Raw genomic sequence first — 20182 nt, forward strand, 5'->3', positions numbered from 1 at the left:
GGTGATCATGCGAGGGGAGGACGGTAGGGAGCACAGCCCCGAGCACGGACCACAAGGAGGGGAGGAGGACCGAGGGGGCACAGGCTCTGGTCGCTGGGGTGGAGTCGGGTGGAGAGATGCCTCCGATGACAAGGGCCTCTGGAGGTGGGCCGATGGCGCTGTCTGCTTCCGTCTCAGGTGGTGAGAAGAGGGCAGAACTACGGTGAGAGCTGAGGGTCGGGGCAGTGGGAAGGGTGGCCAGTGTGGGAAACCACAGAGCCCAGCCCTTGAAGACAGCGTGGATCCCACTCCTCTAATTTACAGATGGGGAAACTGAGGCCCAGAGAGGCAGGACTTGCCCAAGGCCACAAGAGTGGAGACCAGAAGTCAGCAGGCAACAGGTGGACACCTGCTGTATACTTGGCTCTGTAGGGTGGCCTGCCTTTCCTCAGGGCCCTGGGAGGTAGGGGGTACAGGGGCGCTGTGTTCCTTGCCTTTGCCCCTGGTACCCGTTTGGGTCCCAGCTGTAGGTCCCGGTACCCTCCACAAGAACAGCTGAGATCATGTTCTGAGCTGCCCAGCCCAAGCCCAGGGTGTCCCAGTGACTCCCTGCCCCGGTGACACACACCTCACAGCGACAGAACCAGTGTCAACACCCCATTTGTTCTTCCATTATGTCATCTGTGTAGACATAAAAGTACTGTCATGTGTTTAAACAACTACATACACCCATCTGTGCTTTATAAATGTGGGATCATACACACACTCTGCACCAGCTTGTATTGTTATGGCATCTTGCAAAGGTCCTAGCGTGATGTTTCAGATTCTTCATGGTGCCCTTTTAATGCCTGCTGCATGTGCAAACCATAATCGATATAGCGGTTCTCTTATTTGGACATTTAGGTAATTTCTCAGTTGTTGATTTTTGTATTAAAAGCAACACTGCCATGGATATCACTGTAATCTTGTTTCTATGCCCAAAGATCTTTCCCAAAGATATAATTCCAGCTAAAACGAACATCATTCGCTAATGACACTTTAATCTTTGCAAACCCCATGGATGAAGGGTTATCTCATCTCAGTTGGTGGGCAGCATGGTCTGCTGTTTCTTGGCCCCGAGTCCAGGAGGACGCAGCCATGGTTCACATCCACTCTTGGCGCGCCTGTTTCCCCAAGGTCGGTTCCCCAAGGTCCCATCGCACCCCAACATGAGCGCACACCGGGAGTGGCCCTCTATTAAGACCCCCAGACCACTGCTGCTAGCTCCCCTTCCTCCATCCCCACGTCACCCCGTGGTGGAGGCTAGTGAGGCCAGGAGGACTCTGGTTGATTTGCCCCTTCTCCAGCCTAAACAGGGGCTGGAGTGAGTGTGTGTCCCCTTGCCCCTCCCTCCTTCCTGAAAACCTCACACATAATCCCTTAGGCTGTCAAAGTCCTTGGAGACTCTAGGGAGGGTGTCAGGCAAGCCTCCCCTCCTCGACTCTAAGCTGGCTGAGAAATAGACACTGGAGTTGGAAAGGGGAGAAGAGAAGCCCTTTACTTCTGGCAAGGCTGGGCTGGGGTCAGCGCTCAGCCCCCAGCCTCCCCAGACCCCCCAGCTGCCTGCTGCCCCAGGCCCAAGTCCCTCCTTCAGAGCAGCCTCTTCTGCCGTGGAAGGGTCAAGGCAGCAGGACGACAGAAAAGCTTCCTTCCCGGTGGCTCCAAGGTGCCAGGAGCAGCCTCAAGGGTGGGAGGCAGGCAAGGAGGGCTGCCTGGAGGAGGCAGCAGCAGCCTGACTGCTGTGGGGAGCTGCCTGTGTGTCCATGCTGGGTTGGATGGTCTGCCCAGAGCTCTGCTGGACAGAGGGAGGCCTGGGGTCCTGCCAGGCTCACTGGTACTGGTTGGGGATGGACATGGTGTTACAGCGGCTGTGGGACATGTCCTCGTAGATCACACACGCCGAGTTCTTATCCCTCGCACAGCAAAGTTTCTGGATCTGAAAGAAAGCCTGTGACCTACCACTGGGGGCAGCTCGCTCAGGGGCACCCTCTATCTTCAAGGCACCTCCCCACAGGAAGCTTTTAGATTTGGGGGCCTGCATGAACCCTTTTAAGGAGGGTCCTCGGCCAGACCCCCAGTTCTCCAGAGCTGCCCAGGCCTGGGAAAGGGTGGGCGAGGCAGGGCCCTCGGGCAGCAGCGGGGAGTTGCAGGTGGAAGTGACCTTGCTCCCTGGCCCTGGACAGGGAGGGGTCTGGCTGTTGCAGGGGACATGGAGTTGGAGGCGCTAGGTGAAGGTGGGGGCAAAAGCTGATGGACCAGGGGCAAGCTGACCACTTCCTGGCCTCTGTCTCTGTTGCCCCCTCCCCTCCTGCCTCCAGCCCATGATCGCACATGGATTTCACACACCCACAGGCCTGACACTCGCATATGCACACCCATGCACACATGCGCACACATGTGCACACTCTCACAGTCACGCACGGCATCCCCATGATCTCCGAAAGGATCTCTCTGGACCCTCCTCTCACTCCCCCGTAAACGTCTGACCAGGACGTGTCTTCCTGGTCCCACGCCCGTCCTTGCTGGGGGCTCCAGTTCTTGGGTTTCCTCCCACCTTGGACCTTGCCGTCCAAACCCTCTGAGCTCCGGGAGACCCTGACGGAGGGAGTGGGTGGGTGCTGAGGTTTCCCATGTGGCCAACTCCCTGGGGCTTAACCACTCTCCTTCCCTCCTTGCTCTCTGAGAGATGCGGGCTTATAGGGACGCAGATGACATCTGAGGGTCCACACTGACCTGTGTCCTTCTCAGCACACACACTGCTCCCAGCCCCAGACCGACGAGGAAGAAGCCCACAGCCAGGGCCGTGGGGAGGGCAAAGTGTATCCTCTGAGTCTCCTGGCATGTGTTCTCTGTTTGGGGCAGTTTTTCTGGGAAGAAGGAACAGAGAGAGGCATTTGGCAGGTGAGGGAGTCCATGAGAGCCTCTGGGGTTCAGGGCAAGGGCGGGGCTCTGGAGTGTGTGTGCATGTGGGAATCCAGGAGGCTTCCTGGAGGAGGTGGGCTTGTGGTAACTCAAGCAAGGGTAGAGGGAGGATCCTCAGACAGGGGCAGATGGAGCCCGGGCTGGCCAGCAGGCAGGTGGAGTGGTCCCCGGGGTGGCACACTCCTTACCTGTCACCACGACCAAGGTCCCGGGCCCCCAGACCTCGTTATTCATGATGGCCTGGCAGGCGTAGTCACCGGTGTCGGCCAGCTGCAGGTGGTGCATGCTGATGGTCAGGTTGTGCTGCAGCCCTGAGAAGGTGATGCGGCCCTGGAACCGCTGGTCCACGGTGGGCTCCCTCCCGTTTTCATAGTAAATCACGTTGCTGAGCTTCGGCCACCTTTGCTTCAGGTAGATGCCAAGCAGGGGCCCCAGGGTGGAGCAGGTGATGTTGACAGAGTCCCCCTCTAAAGCGACCGTGTAGGTGGGGGACTGCCAGACCTCTGCAAGGGGGACCTGCCACTGTCACCACCAGCCTGGCCAGAGGGGCAGGAACCCACCTCTCTGCCGGGGATGGTGGCAGGGCAGAGGTGCCCTGGGTCAGCCCACTGGGTGTTTTCTGTTTTTGTTTTATTTTGGTTTTGTTTTTTAATTTAAAGAAGGCTTTAATATCTTTTTTTTTTTTTGGCCATGCCGCATGGCATACAGAATATTAGTTCCCTCACCAGGGATCGAACCCATGCCCCCTGCAGTGGAAGCGTGGATTCTTAATCACTGGACCACCAGGGAAGTCCTGGACAGCCGGCTGTTGTCAAGGATGAGGCAACTTTCGGAAGCCTTGGAGCAGCTCATGGTGCCAGCACCCTGGGCTGTACTCAAGTTCCAAAGGGGCCCCAGGGGGCTGGGCAGCCTGTGACCTCTCCCCACCCTGAGGGTCGGGGGAAGTCGGAGCCAGGGCCTCTTCCTTCCAAAGTGGCAGGCCGTCCGCTGAGACCTCCAACCACTCTCCCAGGCTCTACACCTTCTCCCCCTCTTAAATGACAGTTCCCGAGAGAGCCGGGGGCACTGTCCTGTCTCCCTGTCTCTTTCCAATGCCTACTGCCTCCGTTTCTCCACCATTTCCAGGCACCTGAAGCCAGTGGCTCCATGGGGTGGGCATATCCTGGCTTGTCCGTGGGACACCCAGAAAGTTCCCTCATCTGCCCAGTGAGGCCCAGCAGGACCCACTTCTAGGTGCAAACATAATCCAAATACCAGCTCTCCACAAACTAAATTCTGCAGCTCTTTTTGGGAGAGACAACACAAGAATTGCACCTGCCGGGTCCCCCATCCCACCTTGCGGAACTAATCTCTCCTTCTTACTGCAGAACTTCGCACAAAAGGTAAACCGAAGGACAATGTTCTCTCAGGACAAAGGCAGCCTTGCTGGTTGTAGGAGAGAAAGTCCCCAGACATTCAGGTAAAGAGAAAGAAGAGATTCAACCATAGTGATTCTGCACCCAGATATCAGCGTCTTGGTGCCCATTGTTTTTTGTCTAAGTGTCCAAAGCTGGACCTTACCCTCTGGAGGGGCTGCCAAGGCTTCAAGGGAAGGTCACACTCAGCATCCCCAGCATCCCCGGGAAGGGGAAGCACCCCCTTCCCAGAAGGAGAGTCCAGAGAGGGGAGGGGAGGGCTGCAAGGTTGGCTGGGTGGGAGCGCTGAGCCCGCTGATGGGTGCGGTGGGGGACGGGGGGACGGATGGTTGGGAAGTGCTTACCTTGGGCAGCCAGGTTGCAGGGGAGCACAAGGAGCATGGGGAGCAGCTGGAGCCCCAGGAGCCCAGCCATGTTCACTGCAGTGGGGGAAGAGCAGGGCCCCGCTTACAGGGCTGTCGAGACTTCCTGTCTGCAGTACCTAACTGCGTGCCACCACCTCACAGACAGCCACTTCCAGGGGCAGTCGGGGCAGGACAGAGCAGGAGGTAGGCAGGGGGACTGCACACAGTGACTGTAGGTTGGGCATTCCAGGAGGGCTTCCTGGAGGCGGTGCCATAAGTGAGGGGAGGCGCTGTGGGCGAGGCTGGGAGGGGTGGCCCTCATCCCCGCCTCTAAACTGCTGAGTGCCTCCAGGTAGACCCATGGTCCTGGTCCTCTGCCCCTGCTTCACAACAGGGAGAGGAGAAAGGAGGGTGAGGCAGGGGAAGGCCCAGGAGAAAGATAAGGGGGTCCCCACGTGGGGACCTGATTTATGCCCAGAAACTTGGAGTATTATGTCAGTCACACCCACAGCATGGAGGCTTGCTGTGGCTGTAGGGACGGGGCCAGGGCGTGTGCCCAAGGCTACGGCTGCCCTGGTGGCTTGCGATTCTGCTTCCTGTGTGTGCAGGGGCTGGAGGCATCTCAGCTGGACTAGCATCCTATGTTGGTGCACCAGATCCTGGTGATCAGCCCCCAGGGCAGAGGGAGACCCATGCCTGGCCCCTGACCCCGCGGACACGGAGGCAGACTCTAGGCAACCAGGAGGTCATTCCTCTGTGGGCCACGGGCCAGATGGCCAAGCCTCAAGTGTTGGGCCCAAAGCCACATGTGCATGTACACAGGTGTGTGCACATGGCTCACACGTGGTCTGAAAGCCTTAAGCTGTTTCTTCCCTGGAAGCCCCCTCCACTGGCCAGATGCTCCTGTCTGTTGATGGCTCAGGGTCCTGAGTGGGGTTTGGGGGTGGGGGCAGATTAAGTCTGCTAGGCTGACCCACAGATGTTCCTTGCACGAGGGGTATCTATTTCGGGGGCAGAATCTTGCCAAAGGCCCCTAGGAACCTAGCAAGTTGTTTGCAGGAGGTGATGAAAGCATAGGGCTTGGCAAAACAAGACCCTTCCTAATCTCATTCTGCCTTTGTTTATCACCAACACTCACGGGGCGCCCGGACGTGCCAGTGCCTGCCAAGAGCAGAGGGCAAAATGGACAAGAGGCCTGTGGCCCGGAGCTGACCTCCAGGGATGGAGAAGCAGACCTGCAGCAGGACACAGAGCCTGTGTCAGGAGAGGTGGCCAAACCTCAAGGGGCCATGGGAGTAAAGGACTGAGGAGATGAGGGAGGGTCACGTGGTGTCTGGGAACAACGTTCCAAGCAGAAGGATCAGCAGGTGCATGATCCCTGAGGCCAGAAAGTGCCTGGTGTGTCTGCGGGTCTGCACGAGGGCCAGTGTGGCTGCAGAGAGGCAGAGGGAATCAGGGGGAATGGCTTCTAGGGCATTGCAAGGACTCAGAACTAAACTTCCTTTAGAGAAATCCTTGAAAATACAGACAAGCAACAAGTAGAAAATGAAAATTAGTCAGAGACCCAGATGCAGTATTTCCTTCTAGGTTTCCTGCCTTGGGTGTGCAGGGGCTGAATGACTTACATGAGCCCTTCCCACCATAATACCAATGTTAAAATAACCTTTGAATTACTTCAAACGCATCAACACTTTTTGTCTGTTTCAGGCAAAATGGAACAGATTTCATGGCCCCCAAAGCATGGCGGTCCCAGGTGCTGTGCACACTGTGTCCCATGGGCTTGGCCCTGTGGTGGCACAAACCCAGTATTTCTCGTGTGAACGTTACTTTAACCTGAGAGATGCAAATGCAGCGCATTCTAGACCTGGACTCTGGGTGCCAGCAAAGCTGCTCTGGGGTCATCCTTCTCCTGTGAGGCCACAGTCATCAGGCACCGCGCAGGGTCTCCAGTTTTGGATTCTTCATGGTGAGTGAGGACTCCCAGATGTCTGGTCTTTTGGATGCCTTGGAACTTTTTAGTTTTTAAGACTCGAAGCAGCTTGTTTGAGATTTTTATTTTCTCCACTTAAAAATGTGTTTCTCAGCTCATTTGACGATTTGCTATTTGGTTTAGTTTATTCATCTTGAGGGTTAGCAATACGGATGTTTTGCAAAGCACTGAATGCAGTACTTCTAGAAAAATCTTCTTTTATCACCTTATATGTACCTTTTAAGAATACACTAAACGCACCACCAAACCAGTTCTACAACAAATACTAAAGGAACCTCTGTAGGCGGAAAAGAAAAAGCCACAACTAGAAACAAGAAAATTATGAAGCGGGAAAGCTCACCAGTGAAGGCAAACACACAGTAAAGATAGCAAATCATCCACACACAAATATGATATCAAAACCAGTAATCATGAGAGGAGGAGAGTACAAATGCAGGATATTTGAAATGCATTTGAAATTAAGAGATCAGCAACTTAAAACAATCATGCATATGTATAGACTGCTATATCAAAACCTCATGGTACCAACAAACCAAAAATCTATAATAGATATACACACAAAAAAGAAAAAGGAATTCAAACACAACACTAAAGACAGTCATCAAATCATAAGAGAAGAGAACAAAAGAGGAAAGGAAGAAAAAAGACCTACCCCACCACCCCCTGCCAAAAAAAAGAACACACTCAGTGGAGTTACACAGTTTTGATCATGAAGACATCTGGCATAAATGGGTTGGGGACCTAGAAGAGCCAGCAGGTGGGGCAGATGCGGGGGAGGGGAGCCCCAGGGCTAGGGGAGACCAGGGGGCTGGACATAGGTCCCCAGCAGCCACCTGTCCTGCTTCCCTTCCAGAGGGGCTGCTCTACCCCCTGGTGGTGGAGGAGGGGCCCACACGCCATCTCAGGCCCCTGATCCCCGCATCCTGGCGCCACAACTGCTGGCAGGAGGGTCCCCAAAACTTGTTCTTGTTCATAGTCCAAAGACAGGAGGGTGTCCACGATCAACACAGGACCCCAGACTGGGGTGTCTCCGAGGTGACAGCAGCATGGCCCTCCTGCCCCAGGGAGGAGCCCAGGCCAAGAGGCCTGGATGGAGCAGAGGAGGGGGAGGGTCCTGCTGGGTCAAGTGCTTTGGAACTTGAAACTTTTGCACTTTTGGCCACAGGAGCTGCTGAAGAGCCCTCCTTGGCTTGCCTGTCAGGGTGAGGCCAGGACGCTGCCAGGCTTCCTAGTCCTCTGCCTGGTCCTCCCCTCACTTTCCCTCCGTGTAGTGCAGAGTGTGGTGCACAGAACTCCCCACTCTGGCTCAGAGCCTCCTTATCTGGGGAGAGAGGGAGGGAAGGATGAGAGCCATCGGCAGACACCTGTGCCTACAGGCACACCTGAGGACACACCAACTGCCCACACATCGTAGGTCTCCTGGAAGGAGCAGGGAGTCCAGCTCCCCCCATGCCATCCTCCAGGGTGTCCTGGGGACAGTGGGGACCCGGTGGTCTGGCTGGGAGTGGGGCACCTGTGTTCTGGGCCTGGAACTGGCATAGTGGGCTGGGGTCCTCTGGGGGAGGGGCACCAGCGCTCTGCGACCTTGCACGCTCCCCACTCTCCCACTAGCCCCGGTGGGTACAAGGCCATGGGGCCGAGTGTCCGTGCTGAGTCTCAGAAGACCCCATCCAAGACCCCCTGCTTGGCCCACAGACCAGGCGCAGGGGCCCATACCTGCTGGAGCTTGGAGAACTTTGGGGAGCCAGACCTTCTGCACCAGGCCAGCAAGCAGACCAGCAGGACGGAGAGGGCGACCAGGGCGAGGATGGGGAGGACCACCTGGACCTGGCTCTTGTCTTCGGGGTCAGGCTTGAGATTGGGGAGCAGCATCTCCGGGCCTGTGGGGAGTAGGCGGGACCTCCACCCTTTGTTCACTGGTGCAGGAGCCACTGCCTGCCTTGAGGGCACCCTCGAGGGGGACATCACCTCAAGCCAGGAAACCCATAGGTGGGAGAGTGGCAGGGAGATGGGGTGCATGGGATGGGCAGGGTGCCAGGCACAGAGGGTGCGGGTGTCTGATGGGGGGAGACCCAAGGGGGCTTCCTTGAAGCTCCCCTCCTGTACCTCAGGATGAAGATAGAAAAACCTACCCCGGGAAGGTGTGAAGAGTGTGTCTTGGGGCTCTGCCAAAGAGAGATTCCAGATAGGTTGGTGGGGACCTGCCCAGGGCCAGCCCTTATGCAGCCCCTCCACCCCAGGTATCAGATGAGCTCTGGATACAGGAGTCCATGAGGGCCTCACTGGCTTCCCCTCCCAGGGCCCGGCTAGGCTGGGGGTGCCGTTCTCAGCCCCTCCCACTGTACCTGGTCGGGGGCAAAGCTGAACCCCTGCTCCCTGTCCCCAGAGCTCGGGGTGACCACGACTGCATTACAACCAGGTGTGGGGGGGTGAGAGTGAGGGGTGGTGACTTGGGGAGTTTTGCAGCAAAGGAAGAGGGGGTGGGTGGGAGGTTTTTAGGGAGGGAAGGGACCAGCTCCCTGTGCAGGCAAACAGGGGATGGTGCCCAGGGCATGCGTGCACGGGCTGCCCTGGGGAGAAGCTCGGAGGGGGCACAGATGTGGGGTGGATGGAGCCAATGGAAGCCCTCTTTAGACCCCATCCCTGTAGCTCTGGGCACCTCAGGTGGGCAGGAATTGCTCCTCCCTGGTTGCTGCCCCTCCCAAACAGGAAAGCACCTGGGGGTCAAGGCGCTCCTGCCCTCACCTGAGACGTTCAGGGTGGTGGTTTTGACGTTTCTCTGGAGCCCCACAAGACTCCACTTGTACTGCCCGGCCTGGGTGTCCTGGGCTTTTTCAATCACCAGGTGCGCCTCGCCCCCTTGAACCCAGAGCTGCCATCCACCCTGGCGGAAGTTTCCTGGGGCCTTTACACTGAAGACGAGCTGCCAGCTCTCCCCGTGGTAGGTTTGCAGGGAGATGTTGATGTGGGAGAAGAGGTTGGAGATGTTGCAGGCCATCATGGCTGGCTTGCCCCTGAACACAGAAACCGCGTCCTCGGTGCAGCTGGGGCTGTCCCAGCCTGTGTGGGGATACAGTCCAACATGTGGGTCACGGCTGGGCCTCAGGACATCCACTGATTGCCCTCTCTGGGGTCACTGACACTACCTGGGGCCTGGGCCCTCCTGGCCTGACCTAGGTCTCTCCTTCCACCCCTGTCTCACCCCCGGGGGGGGCGCCCTAGCAGAGTGGGACCATGAAGTTTACCTCTACTCTGAGCACTCCCAGAGGTGGCCAAGAGCAGGAGGGCCCAGAGCATGCTGGGAGCGTGAAGGGGAGATGCCGAGGTCAACATGGCCGGCAGGACGGAGAGCAGGCCTCAGGGGTCCCTCGTCTTCCTTAGTGGTTTTTGGGACACTCCCTGGAGGAAGGAAAGCCAATGAGTCAGAGGCCCCCTGGCCTCCTTCAGAAGCCAGTGGGAGCGGCCACAGCCTGGCCAGGGCGGGTGGGGGTCCCCAAGCTCCTCCCTGACCGCTGTGCCTCGACCCTTCTCTGTACCTTTATGATGTGTGCAGTGGGGCCAGTGTCAGACAGATGAGAAACATGGACGAGACAGGAAACAAGTCCCTGGGAGACAACCCCATTTACATCGCAGGGGTTATCCTTCAATTTTATATAAAACATACAAAACTGCCTGAGCCGTGTGTCCTGTAGAGACGGGTCGTGACACACAGAATCTCGCGTAGCCGCTTGAACCTGACACCAACCTAAGACCACCCTGGAAGCCCCCAGCCCCTCTCCCGCTCTTGCATTCCACAGCTGGGCATTTGGGGACATTTGGCCCACTTGCCAGATTTATTAACAAAAAGAGTCTTCCTGTGGAACTCGTGAGTTCTGATCAGGAAAACTGAACTTTCACTTCCTCTGAAACAAGTGCCCATCTCAGGCTTCAGCCTCCAGTAAAAGTGACATTTATCCTGATCAGTTTAAGCTATTTAAACTATTGACCCTTTGATTAAAATAATAATAATAATAATAATAATAGACTTTTTGGTTTTGTCTTTGAGCAGTTTTAGGCTTACACAAAAATTGGGCAGGAAGTGCAGACAATTCCCACACCCTCCATTACTGGCATCTCCAGTCAGTGGGGCATTCATTACATCTGATGAGCCTATAGTGCTTTGTTCTCACTGACTGAAGTCTACGCTTTACATCAGGGTTCACTCTCGGTGTTAGACATTTAATGGGTTTGGACAAATGTATAATCACATGCATCCACCATTAGGTAACAAACAGAGTAGTTTCACTGCCCTAAACATCCTCTGTGCTCCATCTATTCATCCCTCCTTCCCCTCAACTCTTGGCAACCACTGATCTTTTTACTGTGTCCATAGTTTTGCCTTTCCCAGAACGTCATAGAGTTGGGATCCTTCTGTTTTGAATTCAGCCTTTCTGAGTTTTTTCCACTTTGGGGGGAATTGGGCAGAAGGGCCAGGAGCAAAGAGAACTGTGAACGCAATCGCTTCCAGGAGCTTGGGGCCGTCGGTGAACAGGCTCGGTCCTGACCTCAGGAGGCTCTGGGCCGAGCAAGGAGAATGACATTGGGAGGGACGATCTCAGTCGTCCCCCCCCCCACTGTGGCCACATCGCACCCTCATTCCAAGCACTGCATGTGTGGAAACTCGTCAAATCCATGGGACTTTGACCAGGTGGGGCCTGTGGTCCTCCCTGTTGTCCCATCTCCCCATTCTGCCCCAACCCCCTCTGGGTTCCTGCCTCAGAGCCGAGCTGACAGCTGACTGCCTGTAGTCTTGCCCCCTCTACCTGCCTCGCCCCTGGGACTCCTGTTGGTCTAGTGGTCTTTGGACCAGCAGGTCCTGGCCAGTGTACTGGTGGCCCTGGGAGCTCCTGGTGGGAGTGGGACAGGGTGCACGGCTCTGCTGATCTGGGGGCCTCGGAGCAGCAGGAGAGGGAGGCCCACTCTACCCTGGAAGGAAAATGGCTACATCCAGCTTTTGAAAGAAACATCTAATTTGAGTCAGGAAGGGTTTCGAGAACGTAAAATGCAAACCAACCCATGCTCTCCTGTCCTCCTCCTGAATGGCTGGGTCTGCAGGGGCTCTGGGTTGGCGGCCACACTCCTGGGGAGGGCAGGGGTGGACCCTAGCATGGGTGTGCCCATGGGCCCAGGGCTGGTCCCAGTTGGCTCACCCTCCAGGAGGATGGACCAGGCAGAGCAGACAGGCAGATGGCCAGGCTGATGGATGGGTGGTGCTTTCTTTCTCACTCAATCCACATGGGATTCTGGAGTCCCGGGGTGGGGTGTGTACAGGGTATGGTGTACCGGTGACAACGCATCCCCCTGCCCTTAGGTGTCTTGGTGCTCTGGTCTCTAGTAGATGGTGCTGACCCTGGGTGCATCCTGGATGAGACCCCATGGCAAACCCAGAATGGACTCTACGTGGTATGTGCCTATTTTCTTAAGAACAGGGACCCTGAATCTCCCTGAGGTTTGATTAATCGCTGTGCTGCATGTGCCCAGGCATCTTATGACAGTGCTAGCAGCAGTGTTCCTAAACTTCATAAATCAGAGGCAATTGCTATACCCTGGATGCCAGTTTTCCATCTATGCATGGATACCTGTTTAATCTAAGAGCACACATGGCCCAGAGCTGCGTTACTATGATTCCTGGTGTGTGTCTTCCCACCACTGGTCCAGCTCATTCATTCATTCACTCCCAATAATCAGCACCCATGAGCCCACCTCCCACATCAGGCTCTGGCTGACCTTGCCCCTAACCTGCACCCACCAGGCAGCCCCGCCGGCCCCCCCCGCTGCCTCCCCCCACCAACCCTCCACATCACTCCTTTGCTTTTTTATGCATTGTTTTGCGCCTCTGCATTCCTAAAAAATAGAGAAGCTTTATTTTAGCTGTTTTTAATAGTATGAGAGGCTACTGGCCAGTTTCCGCTGGGGAGCCTCCTTTTGCCATCCTTCCAGGCTTAGCCGGCGGACCCAGCTGCCAGGAGGCAGTGGCAGGTCCTGAGGCAGCGGCGGTGTAGGCCACCCTGGAAGCTGAGTCGCCAGGCCCCACCAGGTGTGGTCCCTTCCAGTGGCTCTGAGCTGCGTGGGGCCGGGGTCGGGTTCCAGAGTGGTCAGTGGGCCAGAGTCTGAACTTGTGTGACCGGTGCTGCTGTTTCCCAGCTTCTTTTGTTTGATTTTCTAAACTTGTTTCTATTCCTAATTCACTATCAGAAGGGCAGCCTTCTTTTCTCATATATGTACCATATCTGTAGCTGAGGAAGAAAGAAGCACTGAAAGATGTCAACTGAGAGACACGTATTCTTGTGCACACGTGTGCACACACACGCGAGTAATTTTACATATGTGGAATCATATTAGACGAGCTTTATCAGAGATGCCCACTGCCCATCCTCTCTCCTTTCTCCCTTCATACTGTATGTAGTGGGGTGAATGGTGACCCCCAAAACACATGTCCATCCAGAACCTGTGAAGGTGGCCTTACTTGGAAATAGGGCCTTTGCAGCTATAATTAAAGATGAGGTCGGGGACTACACGGGGCAGACCGGCTCATCCTGCTTTTGGCCCTTTGGGTTTCTGCATTGCCACTGCCTTTGCAAGCCCTTTGCCCATTTTCCTCGGATTGTCTGTCTTCTCCTTACAGGTTTATAAGACTTTCACGCCTTACAGAAACAAACCACCATCCATGGCAAGTGCCTCCCCATCATCATTTCTCCCCTGATTGTTTCTGGAATAAAGACTCCACATGTTTATGTCATCCTGTCTGTCTTTTCCTTGAAAGTTTCAAGATTTTGTTTTAAAGTGGTTTTTGTTTGTTTAAAGTATCCTTTTAAAAAGGCCTCCCAGGACTTCCCTGGTGGCACAGTGGTTAAGAATCCACCTGCCAATGCAGGTTTGAGCCCTGGTCTGGGAAGACCCCATATGCTGCAGAGCAACTAAGCCCGTGTGCCACAAGTGCTGAGCCCGCGCTCTAGAGCCTGTGCTCCGCAACAAGAGAAGCCACCACAATGAGAAGCCCGCGCACCGCAACGAAGAGTAGCCCCCGCTCGCTGCAACTAGTGAAAGCCCGCGCAAGCAGCAGTGAAGACCCAACGCAGCCAAAAATAAAATAAATAAATTTAAAAGAAAATAAAAATAAAAAGTCCTCCCAGACCGTTGAGAATCCATCATGGCCAAATTTTGTCTATTTTTATGTTCAAATCTTAAATCCATCTCAAGGTCTTTTTGCAAGTGGCATGTGACAGGGTCTAATTTTGCTTCCTTCCAGGAGGGCAAGTGGTGCCCGAGGCACTGAAGAGTGAAGCACCCTGTCCCCTCTGGCCGAGGGACCCCCACCAAGCGGGGCCACTCAGAGCCTGCCAAGCCATGCAGTCCAAGCCGCTGTTGTCCATCATGTGTTTTCACCCCTGGGATGGCAGGCTCTCTCTACCGCTCTGTTTATCTTTCCTTGGACGTTTGTCTTCCATGAGAACATTAACATAATTTTAATCAATTTTTTTTTTTAGAACCAAGTTTTTGATGATTGAGTGGAGAGGGGCCGTTGTCCCAATCCTGCCCGAACCTGCTCAGCATAACACAAAAGAGGCTGAGATTTCACAGTTGGACACAATCCAGTGGCTACCTTTCTGATTTCACTGCCAGTCAGCAATTGCCAGGATGGGTATAAATAGCTCATCACCATTACATGTTGCTGAGAGCCTTATGTGATAGAAGGTTCTAGAAAGAGGTTTTCCAACTTTCTGTGCTGGGGCTTTTCCTGGCACCTCAGATAAGATCTGCTCAGTCCTTTTCCTGAGTATTTTTGCAAAACAAGTTTTCTTAAATTGGAATACACAGAACGGTACCGAGCAACACATGGGGCCCAAAGGCATCCTTGCTGGTGGTACACAGTGACTCCTGGCCCCCTGGCCAGAGCCCTCAGGGCTACCTGGAGGGAGACCCCTGCACAGGTGTGTCCTACCCTGAGCCTGGCTGAGCAGACAGGAAACTCATCTTGTGTGGTCATCTCTGGCCACTGGCCCTCCCTAGAGGAAGCCTCGGGCAGGACCCCCAGCATTTCCAGTCTCCTCAAGGTCTCCCCCCCAACTCCTGCCACTCTGCTGCCTCCACCGACCTCAGAACAGTCTTTGGTCCCCACACTTCCCCGGCCATCCAACGTGGGTCTGTGTGCCTCATCGACGGGGAGGCAGGCCAAGTCTCCCCAGGCTGGAGATGCGGGAGGACACGCTCCCAGGGAGGCCTGCCTGCTGACCCCCAAGGCTGGAGCGGGCAGGTGTCCTCAGGGCCACGTGAAGGATTCACCCCCAGGGGACCAAAACATGAACGCCACCTAAGCCCATGCTCTGGGAGCCTGGCCCTTCAGCGTGGCATGCGTGGTGGAGCCCCCTGCTGGTGGCCTGGCATATCCACCGAATGCCCAGTGCACAGACTTGACACCCAGAGTCCTCTGAACGCGAATTTATTTCTACCACGTTCCTTCTGTGCAACCTCGAGACTTAGCAGGCGTCTTCTTTCTCGGAGGGAGATACCCAGGGGTCTGTAGTATCCAGAAGGAAACCCTCCCCCTCAAAACCTTTCCTCATCACATGTTTTCCTGACTCTTGTCCGGCGTTTATCCTTCCTATAAATTTAAGAGTCGTGTTTCAAGTTCCAAGTACACTTTCTGGGATGTTGATTGAGAATAAATAAATGGGTGGGTTAGTTCACGATCCTGGACCGTGCAGGGCCTCACCAGCCTGGAGAAACCACCTCCTCTTCAGAGGCTTCCTTGATCCTACTCCCACTCCCTGCGAGGCCCAGCCCTCCACGTGCAAGCAAGCACACAGGGCACACACACACACACACACACACAGTGCTGGGGGGAGGGCCCCTCAGGGCCTCCCACTTGTTCTGCATACAGTAGGTGCTCAATCCCTGCAGACCTGCTCAGCCTCCCCTGCAGGGCCGTTCCCATGAAGGGTGCAGTCAGCCCCCCATGATGGGCCCTGGGCAGGGGCCTCAGCTGAGCTAGGAGGGTAAAGGTCAGCCTTGGTTCACACCTGGATCAGGTGACATGGAGAGGGGGTGACCTCAGCAAAAGTGTGTTCACGTAACAGAGGCTTGACCTGCCTGGCTGGACTTTGGGAGGGAGCATGTGTGTTGACAAGTAAAAGGAAAGCAAAAGGAAGCAGCAGGCTGAGGTCCAGAGGTTGGCTGGGAGGACAGCCGGGGACCTCCAGCAATGAGGACGGGGCCCTCTGAGAGAGGTGTGCGGGGGTTCCCCGAGCCTGAGTCAGGTCTGCCAGGCCACCCTTTGCCCTCAGTATTGGTATGTCCTATTTCACCTGCCTGCCAGGGAAACACCCTAGTGAGGCCAGCCCACCAGTCTCCCGTTCCCGCCAGCCTCCCGCCCCAACCTCTGTGGTTTTCACCACACTATATACCCCAGTATCCTAACAATTATTTTATTTATTTTTTTATACGTCTTCATTGGTGTATAATTGCTTCACAATGCTGTGCTAGTTTCTGTTGTACAACAAAGTGAATCAGCCATAAGCATACATATATCCCCATATCCCCTCCCCCTTGAGCCTCCCTCCCACCCTCCCTATCCCACCCCTCTAGGTCATCGCAAAGCACCGAGCTGATATCCCTGTGCTATGTTGCTACTTCCCACTAGCTAACTATTTTACATTTGGTAGTGTATATATGTCGATGTCACTCTCTCTTCACCCCAGCTTCCCCTTTCCCCACCCCCCGTGTCCTCAAGTCCATTCTCTATGTCTGTGTCTTTGCTCCTGCCCTGCCACTAGGTTCATCAGTACCATTTTTTTTACACTGACTCATTTTCTTAAACATTAGTATTTATTGTAGCCTCACCTTAAGAAACACCCATCTGTAGTCATTAGATGTGCTATTTATAGGTATGTTGTCACACACAATGAAATGACCAGAAGACTATTAAACCAGGAAGTGTCACAGACCTCCTACCACCACCTGGTGTCCTCCTGAGGGGTATGACCTGTGTAAAGGTGACCCCTGGCCATCCTCTGTCATGTTGTCAGAGGGAAGCCAGAGGCTGCTGAAGGTGTGGGCTCCCAGACAGGCCCTGGCTGGGACTCCAGGCTCCTTTTCCCACTGCCCAAAGCCTCCAGTCTCCTCTGAGCCTTCCTCAGGCCATGGGGGGGCTCTGCCCTCACACACAGGAACCTCTCAGTCAAACTTCATGTGCTCCCTGAGGTTCTCCTCACCAGGAAAGCCCCTGCATGGTTCCAGAATCCAGATAAGAGACACCTGGGTCGCACCCATCTCTGCCCCCAAACCACAGCCACCTTGGGCCTGGCTCCTCACCATCAGAGGATACAGCCTAAGAGCTGGGAAGACCTCCAGCTCGGGGCAGATCCCCAAAACTGTGGACAAGTCTTAACTCAACTGAACAAAATCTATAAAATGGAGACACAAACTTCCACCTTACAGAGCACAGAAGGGCTGTCTGCAAAGAGCTATACTGGAGATGGAGGAGCTGGACTGGGGATGGAGGGAGATCCCCATGTCCTCAGGAACATTCTGCTGCCCTGATCTGTCTGGGGCTCCACTGCTGTCTTATTTTTAAACCTAGGTATATTCTATGCAACATTTGGGACATACTTGTATTTCAAAGTGATTCATTATCTGAAATTCAGATGGGTTTTTAAGTTTGGCAGCTCCACTACTCTGCTTGAGTCTCCCCTCTTTTCTCCAATGCTGCAAAGGACAGAAAAATGGGAGAGAGGGAGGCCAGGGCACAACAGGGAAAGTGAGGGGTGAGAAGGCAGAGGCTCAGGTGTGGTACAGGAAGATTGCATGCATGGGGCAAGGACTGGAGGGGCCCCAAGACTTCTGGGATTGGGAAAACCGAGGCAACAATTCAGATTTCTCTCAAATCATGGACACAGGTGCTGGCATGTGCGCATATCAAGATGGGGCAACACAGCTGGGATTTGTGCAGTCACTTGGGAGCTGTTCACATTTGGGAGTCAGTGAAACGCCTTGGGAAGTGCATGCCATTGCCAGCACCTTGTCCTGCCACAGGATCTTGGGGAAACAGAGGCAGCACGTTTGTGGAATTAAGGGTGTCAGCTGGCCAGGTGCACAGGGGTCCTTGGTCAGTGGGGATCTCCATTCCCACAGCACCTGAGAGCAGCTGGAACAGCTTTCCCGCCTGCCGCAGAGGCTCCGGTGACACCCACTTGTATGTACTTGGATGTTTACATGGGAAGGTGAGCACAACGCTGCCCCGGCCGGCTTTTCACCAACACTGTGGAGGGAGGTGACCAACCACCTCCAGAAGATAGCTGAAAAGGCGCAGAGCCCCAATTCCTGGCTCAGAGGGAGGAAATGCCCCAGTCCAGGGCGCCACTGCCCATGTCCTGTCCCTGCTGCTGTGGCCTGGAGGGAATCCCCACTGGGCATGAAAGTCCTCCAGGCCTAGGGGCCGAGCCTGAAAACCCTTGCCGCCTCAGCCTCAGCACATGTCTTCCCTTCTGCCTTTCTACCTGGCTGCTTCTCACTCTCGTTCACAAGCTACTTCCTGGGGACTTCCCTGGTGGTCCAGTGGGTAAGACTCTGCGCTCCCACTGCAGGGGGCCCGGGTTCTATCTCTGGTTGGGGAACTAGATCCCACATGCATGCCGCAACTAAGGATCCCACGTGCCGCAACTAAAGACACGGTGTGAGCCAAAAATAAATAATAAATAAATATTTTAAATAAACAAACAAATAAATACATTTGGATATCCCATAAGACTTTATAAAATAATAACAAAAAAACCCCACAAGGCACCTCCTCTGAGAACTCTCCTCTCCCTGCACCTGCTGGTCGTACCCTCCTGGGACCTCGGCACCTCCCCACCACCTTCACTATCACTATCACTATGTCCCTGGGGATGAAGGCCTCCCAGGGGCTCTGGCACCACAGGCATGTAAAGTGGTTTTCCAACTGCAGATCATTAACCAGTAGGGGGTGGTGAATTGAATTTAGTGATTGCTGCTGCAGTTAAACCAAAAATGAAAGGGCAGCGTGGAAAGGGGCAGTTGAGCACCCACACCACCTTAGGGGAAGTCTCTGGGGGGTTTCATTCTGTTTTACGAGTGTTTGTGAGTGAATGAGCTGAGTGCCTATGAGTGTGAGAGTCCACGAGTGTGTGTGTGCACCCCTGGGAGTGCACACAAGTGTGAATGTGTGCACGAAAGTGAGCGTGTGTGCGCAAGTGGGAGAGCCGCCGTGCTGGCCCTGGACGTGAATGCGTTTCGCCACAGACGTGGTCGGGGGCAGGAGGGCCTCTGTCCAGATGGGTGGACGCCTGGGAGCCCGAGATGCCACCTCTCTGCCCCTCCAAGAGCCGAGCCTGGGGACGCCCTGCAGAGACGCAGTTTCCCACCTCGACGCGAAGTCCCTGTCCCCTCCCTCGGCGTGCAACCTGCGCCCCTGGTCGCTGGCTCGCGGACCCCGGCCCGGCGCTCTGGGCGCATCCCTGTGGCAAGAGGCGGCCAGCGTTGAGTGAGGGTAGGGAGCTCCGCGCCACGCCGTCTCCATCCCAGCGCGTACCTGAGTGCACCAAGCTGTCCGACACCCGGAGCCCCGCCCCCGCCCCTCTGGGCCTCCCCTCCCGGCCCGCGAGCCCCTCACCTGAGTCCAGGGTCCCGATGCGCCCGGCTCATCCACGCCCGCAGCTGCAGCTCCTCTGTGCGCTGTGGGCCGGTTAAAACTGAGCGATCCCGGGGCGGAGCCAGGCGAGGAGGAGGCGGGAAGGAGGATCCAGGATCCGCTTGAGGTTGGGCACCCAGGTCCTATATTCAGGAAGGAAACCCAAGTAACGGGAAGTCACTCGAGTTTCAGGAACTGCCCTGAGTTCACGGGAAAAGTTGATGATTTTCTTGGTAGTGATTTCCTACACTGCATTAGATGATCATTCTAAAGAAAACAGCAGGTGGTTGTTTTCCTGGAGAGCCAATCCCTGGAGTTCTCCATCCTCAAGCTTCCTCAGAACAGATGCTTCTTTGGGGAGCTGGGTGGGTTCACTGCCCTTCGTGGATCAGGGGACCTGCCAGTCCCCTCCTGTGTGCACCACCCACACACACACAGGCTCGCACCCAAGGGGCAGAGCACTGCCTATTGAGACTCCTCAGAGCCTGATTCCAACTTGTCAGAAATGCAAGTTGGGTCCGCTTGGAAGTAGGACTGGGGGTGCAGACAGGGATAAGGAGCCATAATAAATAGGAGCAGGGGTACAGAGTTAAAAGGTTAAACTGCACTGTATTATCCCTTGAGCAGAAGGGGCTCCTCCTCCCAGCTCCCTCCCCATGGAGGGTCATACCCAGGGTGGGCATGGAGACACATCGTGGGCAGACGAAGGTGACCTAGGGGCATACCTGTGTGAGGTCGTTCCCAGAGGGTGGAGGCCGATAGGTGCTGACCTTGGAGAAACATTGGAAGCTAGGGGTTCATTACAGGG

The 20182-nt window shown here is 55.3% G+C and overlaps 1 protein-coding gene across 4 annotated transcripts; it reads right to left on the bottom strand.

Annotated features, from left to right (window-relative positions):
* Positions 1 to 1062: 1062 nt before the first annotated feature.
* Positions 1063 to 19445, bottom strand: LOC132355674 (T-cell antigen CD7-like). 4 transcript variants are annotated; one of them, XM_059908161.1, is made up of 6 exons: positions 19357 to 19445; positions 9935 to 10088; positions 9435 to 9749; positions 8822 to 8854; positions 8406 to 8569; positions 4685 to 4774 (listed from the first exon to the last, which is right to left on the bottom strand). In XM_059908161.1, exons 2-6 carry the CDS (start codon positions 10020 to 10022, stop codon positions 4772 to 4774), a joined length of 603 nt encoding a protein of 200 aa, XP_059764144.1. In that variant the 5' UTR covers positions 10023 to 10088; positions 19357 to 19445; the 3' UTR covers positions 4685 to 4771. The 4 variants fall into 4 exon arrangements, with proteins under 4 accessions (XP_059764142.1, XP_059764144.1, XP_059764143.1 ...); XM_059908160.1 differs by lacking the exon at positions 4685 to 4774 and adding an exon at positions 7378 to 8010; XM_059908159.1 differs by lacking the exons at positions 8822 to 8854; positions 9435 to 9749; positions 9935 to 10088; positions 19357 to 19445 and adding exons at positions 1063 to 1954; positions 2752 to 2885; positions 3129 to 3443 and having other exon boundaries at positions 4700 to 4774; positions 8406 to 8462.
* Between the last annotated feature and the right edge of the window lie 737 nt (positions 19446 to 20182).

The sequence above is a fragment of the Balaenoptera ricei genome, chromosome 20 (genome assembly GCF_028023285.1).
Source record: "Balaenoptera ricei isolate mBalRic1 chromosome 20, mBalRic1.hap2, whole genome shotgun sequence".
NCBI lineage: Eukaryota > Metazoa > Chordata > Mammalia > Artiodactyla > Balaenopteridae > Balaenoptera > Balaenoptera ricei.